This window comes from Rhinoderma darwinii, chromosome 1 (assembly GCF_050947455.1).
Source record: "Rhinoderma darwinii isolate aRhiDar2 chromosome 1, aRhiDar2.hap1, whole genome shotgun sequence".
NCBI lineage: Eukaryota > Metazoa > Chordata > Amphibia > Anura > Rhinodermatidae > Rhinoderma > Rhinoderma darwinii.
In genome coordinates this window covers 551,487,724-551,500,577 of record NC_134687.1, presented here as the reverse complement: position 1 = coordinate 551,500,577, position 12,854 = coordinate 551,487,724, and the positions used below count along the sequence as shown (strand labels likewise).

The 12,854-nt window shown below is 40.5% G+C and overlaps 1 protein-coding gene and 1 long non-coding RNA gene across 3 annotated transcripts in view; one reads left to right on the top strand and one right to left on the bottom strand.

The window, feature by feature from the left end:
- Positions 1-12,854, top strand: part of LOC142660915 (uncharacterized) — an 82,878-nt gene that overhangs the window by 45,645 nt on the left and 24,379 nt on the right. The window lies entirely within an intron of this gene.
- Positions 380-12,854, bottom strand: part of OCLN (occludin) — a 50,181-nt gene continuing 37,706 nt past the window's right edge. The window contains exons 5-9 of the mRNA XM_075837964.1: positions 10,327-10,463; positions 7,862-8,062; positions 5,883-6,054; positions 5,017-5,058; positions 380-1,071 (exon numbers count right to left, since the gene is read on the bottom strand). Coding sequence (XP_075694079.1) covers positions 973-1,071; positions 5,017-5,058; positions 5,883-6,054; positions 7,862-8,062; positions 10,327-10,463 — 651 coding nt within the window. The 3' untranslated portion in view covers positions 380-972. The remainder of the gene's footprint in view (positions 1,072-5,016; positions 5,059-5,882; positions 6,055-7,861; positions 8,063-10,326; positions 10,464-12,854) is intronic.

Sequence of the window (12,854 nt, the reverse complement as noted above, 5' to 3'; positions counted from 1 at the left end):
AAGAAAGCAGACCTAGTTCTTGCCTGTTGATAAATGTAAAACTCCAGAGGCTTATTTTGCAGTATTAACGAAACTCAATATAATAATCAATATTGCACCTTTTGCTGTTCAGTGGGAGCCAACCAACTGGATAACTGATGTGCTCATAAATAGAGGATGGCTTGACAACAATATCCAGAATGGAGTACTATAGCTTGATGGCATGGTTGTAACTGGGGAGTTTCTATATGTTTTCTCCAGAAAGGTTATTGAAACCCAGCAGATTATAGGATTACGCATTCCTGGTACCAATAACTTTCTTTAAGGGTAGATACGAGATCTTAAAATAAAGTTAAGACTAGATAACATCAAACTAGCCTGAAACCAATCTTGCAGACACTTGTAGTTTTAGAATCTGGTAGATTTTTTATTTCAAAGCCATCAGAACTGGCCAAGAATTAGACTCTTCACATTGAGTGGCCATAGAAGTATTCATTATTGCCCCATGTGGGAAGATCTCTTTGCAATTAACAGATGCCCTTTCTTATGGGAAAAGGAAGGTTCGACCCCTCACAGTGTCAGCAGAATTTAGAGGTCTAAGGACCACTAGATGCCGGTTGACAGGAGATATTTAAGGACAAGAAAATATCACTGTATCAGGAAGACAACTTGTGTTTGGTCACCATAAGAGGACCAGACCTCTTCCAGCAGATAGGGAGAAAGCCAGTAAGACTAGATAAAAATATAAATGAGGAAGTTATCCTTAAACTCTTTATAAATATAAGCATATGTACATTTTAAAACCATGGGAAAAAAAATCAGTGGTTGGGGGGGGGGGGGGGGGATCCTATACAGCCATCCTTTAGAGAAGCATGAAAACATGACCACAGTAACATAGAAGTTGCCAGTGACCTATCTCAAAAGTCTGCAAGCGGCACAGAAAAGAAACAAAATCTTCTGGTTATGTTCTTAGATCTTGGAATCCACACGCTTTTATTTGCTCCTGTCATAGTCGCTAACCATTCGCTTGATATGGTTCAGTTTAGCCTTGAGCTGCTTGCAATGTATTCTTTTGTTCTTGTAATCTAAAGACTGGAAAAATAGGATTTTTTTTTTTTTAAAACAGGTAAAAACGATAAAGGTAATAAGAATACAATGCATGTAATCCATTATGCACTCATTAGAAGAATGCAAGCTTCCTTCATAATCGTTAAAGAGACTGTCACCAGTTTATTAATTCCCTATCTCCTAACTAATCGAATAGGCGCTTTGCTGCCGATAGCTAGTGTGATTTGTTTTAAAAAACATTATTTGCAAAGTTATGAGCGTTTTTTCTAGATATGCTAATGTGACTAATAGCCAAATAGGAGGTGACTCTTTTTCACACTGGACAGCGTCATACAGAAAACATTACACCGCCCAATTAGCATACAGCTTCCCCCCCTTCCCTGCCCAGCAACACAGTGATCTTATTGCATACAGCTTCCATTCCTGACTATTTTTTCAACTGGTGATATCTCCGGTTGTTTCACAGCTAGAACTGCTGGTGTCATGTGAAAGATAAGAATTTCCTTTTTCATATGCCACCAGAATCGCTGTTCTAGGTGGTCCACAGCCAGAGATATGGCTGTTTGAAGTGATCCCCCTTTCCCTTCAGCCTCAGTCTCTCACACTGTGTGAAGCAGCTTCATGCTGATAGGACAGTGTCAGAGGCTGTGAGGTGGCTCCACCTCAGGAGAATTGCTGCAGTTACCGCCCAGTTGTCTAATAAAGGCTCATTTACATATTTAGAAAAATGCTCATAACTTTGCAAATAAACGTTTTTTTTTAAACCAAATCACACTGTAGTTATCAGCAGCAAAGCGCCTATTAGATTAGTTAGGAGAAAGGGAATTAATAAACTGGTGACAGAGTCCCTTTAAAGGAGTTATCTCAAAAGATATCGGTAGCATTTCTCAGTATATTCCACCAATAGCCGATTTTGCGGAGGTCTGACCTCTGTGACCCACACGGACCTCTAGAACGAAGTGGCAATAGTGCTAGGAAAGCACTGTGCCACTATCTCCTGTAGGCTCTACGCTGCTCTTCCCAGGCAGCCACATGGATGGCCGATGACTATAATGGCCATCTATACGGCTGTACAGAAAAAGCAGAGCAGAGCCGAAGATGCTTTCCCAGCTACCACTTCATAAGGCGGGATTCACACGAACGGGTCGTTCCCAAGCCCGAGTGCCGGCCGGTAAAATCGGCCATTCTGCCCGGCCGGTTTGCATAAAGTTTTGCATCCGTGCCGGGCCGGGCAGATCCGGACAGTGACATCAGCGGCAACTCCTGAAGGGGAATCCCCATGTGTTCGGGGATTCCGCTTCAGGAGTTTCCCCTGATGTCACTGCCCAGATATGGACAGAGACATCAAGCGCTCTGTCCAGGAGCAGAATCCCCGAAAACACGGGGATTCCGCTCCTTCAAGGAGCTAAAGTGCGGCTAGCACATAGCAGAGCGGGGAGATACCTCCCTGCTCTGCTATAGTGGCGTCGCTAAAGTAGTAGCAGCCGCAGCAGCAGCAGCTGCTAGCGGCGCCATCGAAGGTGTCGCCGGGCCAGGGTGATTTTAACAAGCAGGGGAAGGGAGCCAGCGCAGCGCTCCCTCCACCTGCTGTACACCCCGGCCCTGCCACACAGTGTGCAGCGATGCCATTCGTCAGAATGGCATCAACTCCTCCTCCTCACATGCACTCTGCGCTGTGAGGAGGAGGAGATAGAGCGCAAGCGCCGGGAAACCCGGCCATCACTCGGAACACATTCCGGTGATGGCCGTGTAATACCCGGCCCCATAGACTTCTATGGGAGCCGGGCGGCCGGGTACCCGGGCGAAGATAGAGCATGTCCTATTTTTTGACGGCCGGATTTCCCGGCCGTCAAAAAATCGGTCGTGTGAATAGCCCCATTAGGGGTCTATTATTCCTAATGCAGCCGGATGCCGGCCGATTTATGAACGGCCGGCACCCGGCCGGGAAACCCTGCCGTGTGAATGAGGCCTTATAACGATCGGTGGGGGCCCCAGCAGTTGGACCTAAGCCAATCAGCTATTGGCGGCATATCCTAGTGATATACCACCACTGCTTTTGGTAAGACATCATATTTATTGAAATATATACATTTATGACATAGCTATTAAGGATAACGTTATTATCTTTAAAAGCTATGTAAACCCTTGAACTAAAAATATTTTATTTTTCTTAATTAAACAAATGTATGATGTGATTTTAGGCAACTTTTGAATGGGTTTTTATTTATTTATTTAGGCATGTATTCTGTTTAAATAGAAGCTGTATCTTGCCGTCAAAGCTGAATCTGTCAGGTCAGCAGGACTGGCGGCTTGGCTGAAAGCAGGTCCTGGTGTCCAGCCGTTATTGATCACAACCAAGTTCATGAACTTAGATGTGATAGATAACAACTGGATCTTGCAATAATAGGATGACAGAGGGGGTCCTACCCCTCTGTCTAACGGCTAAGATGTTGCGGCATCCAGTGATTAACTAGCTGGGATTGGAGTTATTTCCGATCCCGACCGTTAAAGCAGCGTGAAAGCGGTAATATACAGCCGACACCTGCTGTGTACGAAGCGGGCTCAGCTCCTTACCGCACCCGTTGGAGCATTATACAGTGGCTCCCTGCCGTGTGAATGAGAACTAAAGGGTCCTAATATACTTTAAGGGGTTATCTTAAGGGGTTTTCAAATACCTCATAAGAGAATTCTGCATGAATAGTGTATTAAACAGACAGCCCACTGACTTAGTCTGAATGAGCCCTTACATAGTTCCAATTGAGCGTAAAACTCGTCCGTGTGCGCCCCGTGATTTCAATGGGGCCCTTCACACGTGCAGGAGTTTTCACACAGCGTGTGTCTGTTGCGTGAAACTCACTGCATGTCCTATATTGGTGTGTTTTTCACGCACCTACGCGCCTATTGAAGTCAATGGGTGCGTGAAAATCACGCTCAGCACACAGATGCACATCCGTGTGCTGTGCATGATTTGCGCATCAATTCTATTAAAAAATAATAAAAATTGTGCTTTGCGAGTGTGTGAAAAACACATGCCACTTGCAAAGCACAGATGCACTAACGGACCAGATTTACGTGCGGCTTTTGCGCGTGTAAGTCTGTCGCGCTCGTGTGAATGTAGCCGAATACTTAAGTTTCTCTGTGGTGTTGCTGCAGGGAAATTTAACATTTGCTGTAGGGTTCTCTCACAGATTAAAACGGATTAATGGGGTGCCAGAAGTTGGGAACGCTTCTAGCAAAAATATATTATCGAACGCGGACAACTACTTTAATAAGGCACCAGCGCTCTAGTTCTTTCCATGGATAATTTATTCACTTCACAATTTTAAATATAAAAAGAACAGTTTTACTAGAGGTATGGGCTGCCACCTTATTACAGCTTTTGCCATCTATTTTAGATAAAGATAAACAATGCTTTGAAAGTGTACGAATATATATATATATATATATATATATATATATATATATATATCTGTCTAAATAAGAAATACATGTATAGCTAAAAACACAAATTGTTAGATAGAGAGCAGGAACATCACTAGTGTCTCCCACCCAACAAATACCAAAACATGCACATTTGAGCTTCAGTACATAACGGAATGATTGAATCACTGTTCTAGGTAGTCCACAGCCAGATATGGCTGTTTGAAGTGATCCCCCTTTCCCCCCAGCCTCAGTCTCTCACACTGTGTGAAGCAGCTTCATGTGGATAGGACATCACTAGTGTCTCCCACCCAACAAATACCAAAACATGCACATTTGAGCTTCAGTACATAACGGAAATTATTGAATGACTGTGCTTCTAACTACAATAAGAGGCATTCAAGCACTGGGATTAAGAGGCCATAAGTGTTAATAAGATGCATGGTTGACTGGAGAGGACAGTCTTCTGAACACTATTTACCAAGAATCTTATCTCTGTAACATCAATGAAACGCATGTAGTTATTAAAGCGATGAAAAAATTACTTACCAATTTAATATCCTTTAAACGATTATACTCATCAGCAATGGCCTATAAGAAATAAGATGAATCGTCAATGCTGAAGATCTTACAGCAGTATACATATATAAAAGTACTTGTGTTATAAATACTAATAAAGGGGTTTTCTCATGAAGCCAGCCCATGCATTGAAATGTAGCAGCCGCTGAAAATGTAGTATTACATGGTGACCATTCAAATAAATGGATATCCATGTAATTCCTGTGCAGCGGAATAGGAGCAGCTGACTGCTCTGGCTCATAGAGGGGGGCATGTCATAGAGTGTGACGTACATGAAACGTCCATATGCCCTAATATGGGAAATATTTGGTCTATGGGAGACAACCCCTCTAATTTGATGTCAAGTAAACCATTAGTCTATATTCAGATTGAACATCCAGATATTCAAGCCGAATATATGAGGGACAGAATTACAGCACAGAAAATACAATATTTGTGAGAAATGTAAAAGTACACAGATTTTATTTAAAAATTGTTCAGTGTAACGAACACATAGTTTTAAATCGGTAACAGGACAGCTCGTATGGAAACGTAAAAAAAAAAAATCTATAAATACTAAAAGGATTCCAGGAGAACGTGCAAACAAAATTAACCTTAAGGCCTGCTGAGCACGGGATGGAAATTTTTAGATTACGCAAAATAATTTAGACATGCTGCAGACGGAGAATTCGCAACGCAAGTCAACTTCTGCAGATTTTTTTTCCGTACAAATCTCATCCACTTTACTGCTATTGTAATATGATGTCGAATTTCCATGTGGAAATTCCTCAGCATTTCCGTCCCATGAGCAGGAGGCCTAAAAGTAAAACTACTCTCAAGATATACTGCAAACTGACCTTGTATGACTGGCTCCCTTCTGGGTGTTCATCCAGCTCTTTATCCAGCTGAAACATGGATTTAGAAACTTCTTCCAGCTCGGCTTGTAAGCTCTTGTATTCCTGCAGGTCAGCATCAAACTCGCGCTTGTAGTCTTGTCTTTGTTGGTCTGAAGCGATGGGAGGATATTCACTGTATGAAGAGACGGAGAAGTTTATTTGTTTGCTTAAACCCGGGATAAGACCATAAAAACAAAACGAAAAAAAAAAAAAACGGTCCATAAAAATGCTATATACTATCCTAACTATGAGGCAGAGCATGACCAGGTCTTCCATATAGGAGCTTGCGCTTTAGGCTGTAACGTCATCTTACAGTACTGGCTCCCATACTGGAGACTGGAGTCTAGGTGGCAGAACAGGAAGCTACTGTATCAGTAAGAGCAGCATGGACTGGGGCCAGTCCATGCAGCAAATTAGAAGCAGAACTAGTTCATCAAGTTAATTATTTTGTACTATAATTGTAATGTTACATTTTCATTGTGCATAAACATGATTACATGTATTTTGATACATGGCATGCGGTGTGGTTTCTTAAAGAAAATGTAAAATAAAACTGGATTTTGGCATAGTAGCTATTTGGGGTGTACACTATGTTTTTACCACATTTGTGGACAAATTTTGCACAGCTTGACATATTATTTTGACATTGTTTTTGGATACAAGTTTTAGATGCAAATGTAAGATTTAATGCATTTTTGTTTTATTTCGATTTGTCACAAAGTTACATGAAGGTGGTCATGGCTGTAAACAGCACATTGAAGGGAGTCTGTCACCAGAAATTGGCCTATAAAAGCAGCAACACAGTAAGATAGTGTAGCCTCAACTGAATAGAATGCGGTTTTCCTTTTTCAGATGCGTGGCTCCGTTGCAGAAATAGAAGTTTATTCTTTATATGCAAATGAGCTATTTGGAGCAACGAGGGTGTCACAGTTGCTCCAAACAGCTCTACCTTCTCTCCCCAGTCTGTCCCTGGCTTCCTTCTCTGATTGAAAGGGCCAGGCACTCTCCTGAGGGCGCCTCGACTTCTGAATCAGCTCTACTGCGCATGCACCGATTACGTCACACTAAGCTGGGTCTAGTGTGAAATAAATCAGCACATATGCAGTAGAGCTAATTCAACACGTTAAACTTGAGTGCTGCACTGCGCATGGGCTGATTCAGAAGCGGAGGCATGTTCAGGAGAATGACTGGCCTTGTCAATCAGGGATGGAGGAAGGGACAGACTGGGGAGAGAAGGTAGAGCTGTTTGGAGCAACGTTAAAGCCCCATTTGCATATAAAGAATAAACTTATATTTCTGCTGTAACACTGTCCATATCCGATTGGACAGTGTCACAGCCATAGTAACATGCCCCCCTTGCCAGTACCCGCCCCATTGACAGTTCAGGGGGTTATTTAAATATCAGGCACCAAATATAACAGCACCGATATCTAAATAACGGAGGAGGGTAGAATTTTTTTTTAAAAAAAGTGTCCCAGGGTTCGTGTAGCTCTCCCCATTACATGCTGCACATGTATGGGCAGGTGTAGGTTCTCTTTAAGTGACACGTATGACCTCTGCACACTTTGTACTTTTAGGTGTTGGGTGTCTAATTTTCTGAAATTTGTATGAATTCCCCCCCCCCCCCCCAAATATAAAAACTACCACTTGCTGCAAAATTGGATGAAGGCTTGTGTGGGTATAAAGTGCCAAGTGGCATTTTGACAACGTGCTAGGTGTCGACCTTTCAGTAAATATATGGGTAAGGAGGTTTTGAATATATTTTTCACTTTATAATTCAGGTTTTATTTGTACATGTCAAAAGTGTGAAAATTGTCCCGGCTACCAGAGGTTTAAAATGTCCAGAAACCCCTGACAGCATGTGGGTAGATCTATGCAAGCACCTTTATGGTCATGTGAATGCTGGATTAAGGGAATTTTGTGGTCTCCATTGAATTTACCTCTCCCAGTTGTCATCCTCATCCAATTCTTCACCAGACTCTCCTCCCGTTGTATAGTCTGTGTCATAGTCATTGGGAGATCTCCTGGGTCTACCTGGCCTTTTTTTGTGTGGTGCCTTCTTGCTTGCTTCAGAGCTGCTGCTGTAAACGGTTGGGGAAAAGCCGGATTCATTTTTCACTGGGTATACGTCTTCTGGAATTCTGATGGGTTAAAAATACAAATAAATAATATCATTATGGCAGTGAAGTAATTATAAACATCAGGTTTTTTAGATATATATTTATTCGCACATTTTGTACACTGACCAGTTTTTTATTGTAACAAGACACATATGCTACCTAGGACTTACCAATGTAAAAGGTCATTTATGGTTTTGCAGTAATAAATACGTATGCTTTGTGATTAGATACTTGTAAAACAAAAATATGTTTTGCATGTATTGAAAAATATTTAGGCACAGTAATTTCTGCATAAAATAGATTAAAGAGACGATGTGCGAGTTGTTCGAACAGCATATAATGAGGAAATATGATATCCACTTTATGGTGCAAAAGTGTTTTCAGTTATCCATCAATCCTCTAATACACAGTAAGACAGTGTGAAATATACATTAAATACCTTACTCCTCACAGCCGATTGGCCAAGAGACTGGGGGGGGCGGCGTATTTATAATATGCCATTTTCACCAGTTTTGTGAGGTGTAAGAGTTGCACATTATGGTGTACATCATATTTGCGCAATAATTTGAGACTTTTCAAAATGACGAGAGGAGAGAAAAGAGAGTGGAGTTATCTCGGAGGGATGGGGCCAGGAAGTTTCCAACAAATTTGTGATTTTTTAAAGACAGAAAATGGTGCAAATTGTAGCAGGTGTAGATTTCATTTTCTGTCTTTAGTACTGCCCAAGATGCACCAAATTTTACTGTGGACATCTCAAGAAATATGACACATTTAACTCAGATAGCACCCACTAGGTTATCTTTATTAGAGCATCGAATATATCCCGGTGTTTAAAAGCTCTGGCTACAGATTCTTGTTAAGTTCAAAATGGTCTATCCCTTCTTGAATAATTTTCTAGTTCTCCCATACGTTGCTGTGGGTTATCATCAAAAGGTAAGAAAACCGAAGTGTCTTGGTAGACATTATATTAACATTTTCAGAGAGGGTAATATCACTGTGCTATATATATATATATATATATATATATATATATTATATACATATTTCAATGATTTTTTTACTCAAGATCGCTTGGCGAAAACCCATTGAGACTAAAATTTGATTCTAATATTTTTAACAGTAAACATTTTGTATTCTGCAATATTGTTCTATTTACACAGTTGAGAAGCTCAGTGTGTGTGACACTACAGTTCAGACAGTGGGATTGACAAACTTGTTCAGATGTTGGGACCCGTTACCATAGTCCTGTGTTGGGAGATCATTTCACGCAGCCTTTATTACTGCAAAACATTTTCCCAGCTCTATGTACACACGTTCGGAGAAAAGATTTACAGGGTTGATGGTTGTTTGCAGAAATCTCTAAGCATTGCAATACAAGATCCACACAGGCACATCCCGCTTAGTCTTCGTTCACATCCGCGCTGTGGCATCAGTTTTAGCGGATCCGTTGAAATAAAAAAAAAAACAAAAAAAGAACGGACAGACTGAACGCAACAGAAGGTAAAATATGCTTGTTTTTGACGGATCAGTTTACCGGATCCGTCCAAAAAAAACAACAAAACTGACTTTTCTTTCCGTTTGGGTCAGGCTGCATTCACATCTGCATCAGGACTCGACCGTTCCATCGAAGTATCCGACAGAACAGACTCCGTTTCCGTTTCAATCACCATTGATTTCAATAACGACGGATCCGGTGCCAATGGTTTCCGTTTGTCTCCGTTGTGCAGGGGTTCCGACGGAACGGAGCCCTGATGCAGATGTGAACGCAGCCTCAGTTATAACGGATCAGTTTTTATCTTTGCATCTTTCTTGCACGTGCAGAAAAAACACTGATCCGTTAAACGGAATGCATAACTGATACAAACTGATATGCCATCCGTTTGTATCAGTCATCCATTGACTTTAGAGGTAAAAAAACAAAAAAAAACCCGGAAAGTTTCTTTCCGTCATTTTTGACGGAAACAATAGCGCAGCAGACTACGCCAATGCTGCAGTCCAAAAAATGGAAACCTGACTGAATGGAGCCGAACTGATGCAAAAACAACTCCCATTGAAATCAATGGGTTTTTTGACTGAAACGTTTACTACTGTTCTTGTGGTCCTATGACAGATCCGCTAGAACGGAAGGCACAACACAGATGTGAACGAAGCCTCAGATACCAGACAAGAACATGGCTCCCAAAGCAGCCGTAGAACGGTCAAACAAATGTGCAACACAACATGCAACTAGTAAATAGATCAGTGCTCTATATCAGTACAGCATACAATGTAGAAATAAAACGCACGGTTGTGATCTGAAGCTGTGGTCAGAATAAGCTTGAAGACCATTCACACTTCTATGCTCCATAACGGATCCATTGACCTTCTCATTGTATTCGGATATGGCCGGTATCCGCTCAGGATCAGATGACACATTTTTCACCTGTAATTAGTAAAAAGAAGTGTACATAAAGGACACTGAAATTATTGAAGACCGATAAAATATATTATCATGAACACCATTGCACTATTACATAATTATATTAACACAGAACAGTACATATACACTTGGAGAAATTTCATGAGCCCAATAGACAGTGCACCTAGAAAAACAGCCTTTTCAGTCTGTTTTGGACTGGTGCTTATGTAAGCTTTTATTATTGGTCTACTAACAGTCAAATTTGATCCTAAGATCGACAGTACTTGTTACATTATGTTGTTATTTATGAAGGAGTAAAAACAGTAATAAGTCAGATATTATCTTACACTAATATTTTTATCCTAGTTCATAGATTGACAAGAAGAAACATCTCAGTCTGGATATATGTAAAATGTTCTTCTATAGTTATCGGAAGTAAATGAACGTGTAAAAAAAGTGAAACTTGAAATTCCTTTAAAGGGTTTTTCCCATCAGAGACATTTATGACACATTCACAGGATAGGTTATAAATGGCAGATGGTGGGGGTCCCTCCTCTTGGACCTGCACCTATCTCTAGAACTGGGCCCCCTAAACCCTGTTCTACCGCTATGTGTTGTGGCTGACGCATGTGATGTCCGACCATGAAGAAGAAAACAGCGTAGCCCCGAGCTACGCTGCTTCCATAACTGCCATTCACTACTATGGAAGTTACGGAAACAGCGTAGCTCAGCGAGCTACGTTTTCTTCTTCATGGTTGGAAATCACTTGTGTCAGCTTCAACACATAGCGGTAGAACAGGGTTTAGGGTCCCTGTTGTAGAGATAGGTGCAGGTCCCAGTGGTGGGACCCGCATCTATCGGACATTTAAGACATATCCTGTGGAGATTTCATAAATGTCCCTGATGGGAAAACTCCTTTAATCCAGCATTTGATAAACCAGAATGTCTGATAGTTCAGCACTTGTTTCTACCATAGAACTTTAACATAGGCCTTGTTCACATAGTGCAGATTTGATACAGATTTATGATTGATGCAGGACCAAAAGAAATATTTAAAAGTAAGGCCTTGTTCACACACAGGTTTTTTTAGATGTTGAAAAAACAGTCGCCGATTCTTCCTAAAAAAATCAGCCTGTTTTCCAGACAGATTTTGGAGGCAGATTTTCAAAAGCAAGCGGTTTTGGATGCGGTTTTTTGGCACTTTTCAACACAAAAAAAGAGCACCAAAGTTAGTCAGCGCTGATTTTTGAGCTTCCCACTTCTTTCAATAAGAATTCGTGGATCGGAATCCGCACCAAGATAGGTCCGGAAGGTTATTAGCCGGCAAACTCAAAGTCTTTTGAACAGTTAAGAAATTAATTGAATATACCTTTAATGGAACATTTTAGATATGACAAATTCGTCACTTCATTTTCAAATTCTTCATTTGAGAATATTTGTGGACTGGAAAATATGTGATTTGAGAGCTGGTATTCCAAAGTATCGATCCGAATACATTTCCCACATATATGAAAAAGGACTTGTAGTAGCTGTGGAGTTTGTTGTATATACCCCCCTACCCGTTCCTGTTGTGGTCTCTCTCAATCGAGTTGGATAGATGAAGATGGAATCCTGTTCTCCCGGAGAATCGTTCCAAACTTGAGGATGTGAACAGGATTCCATCTTAATCTATCCAGCTCTCAAATCACATTCTATCAATGTTTTATACATGTTGCATAATTTGGGGCGTTTTTCTTCATACAACATGAGGGTTATACTCGCACTACTTGTGCTTATTTAACCCTGTCTTTTTCATCAATGAAGATGTCATTCTAATGTGTCCTTTTTTCTTTTTGCATGTAGTTTTGTTATATCTATTTTATATAATACTTCAGTAAAATTTATATTTTATTATAAACTACAATCCTTTTCCAGTGACTTTTTTTCTGACTTTCTGTGGAGTATTTATTGCTATATATCAATCTCCATGGTGAGGGATCATATTTTTACACCAATTTCTTCAACTTAAAATACTGAATTTGGGAGAAAAAAAAAACCCAATCAAGTCGATTTTGTGTTAACATTTTATATTTGACGTTCCTTAAGGTTATCTACAAGTGAGTTTTATATTATGTTCTATTTTGGATAATCCAGAAACTTGTCCCAATGTTGCTGAATTAAAAGGATTTTTTCTGCATTAGTTACAACTCTTCCTCTGTTAAAAGTGAAGAAGGATATAGAGGATTTTCACAACAGCGACTGTAGAGGCTAGTATTACAATGCACATTTACACAATGTCTCTTTGTATTCAAACACATAAAGCAAGAAAAACTAGCCTCAGTTCCACCATGTAATAAAATGTATAAATGGAGTAATAACAGACAAAAAGGAACATAAAACAACAATGCCATATGGAACTTAAAAACAGTGGTGTAG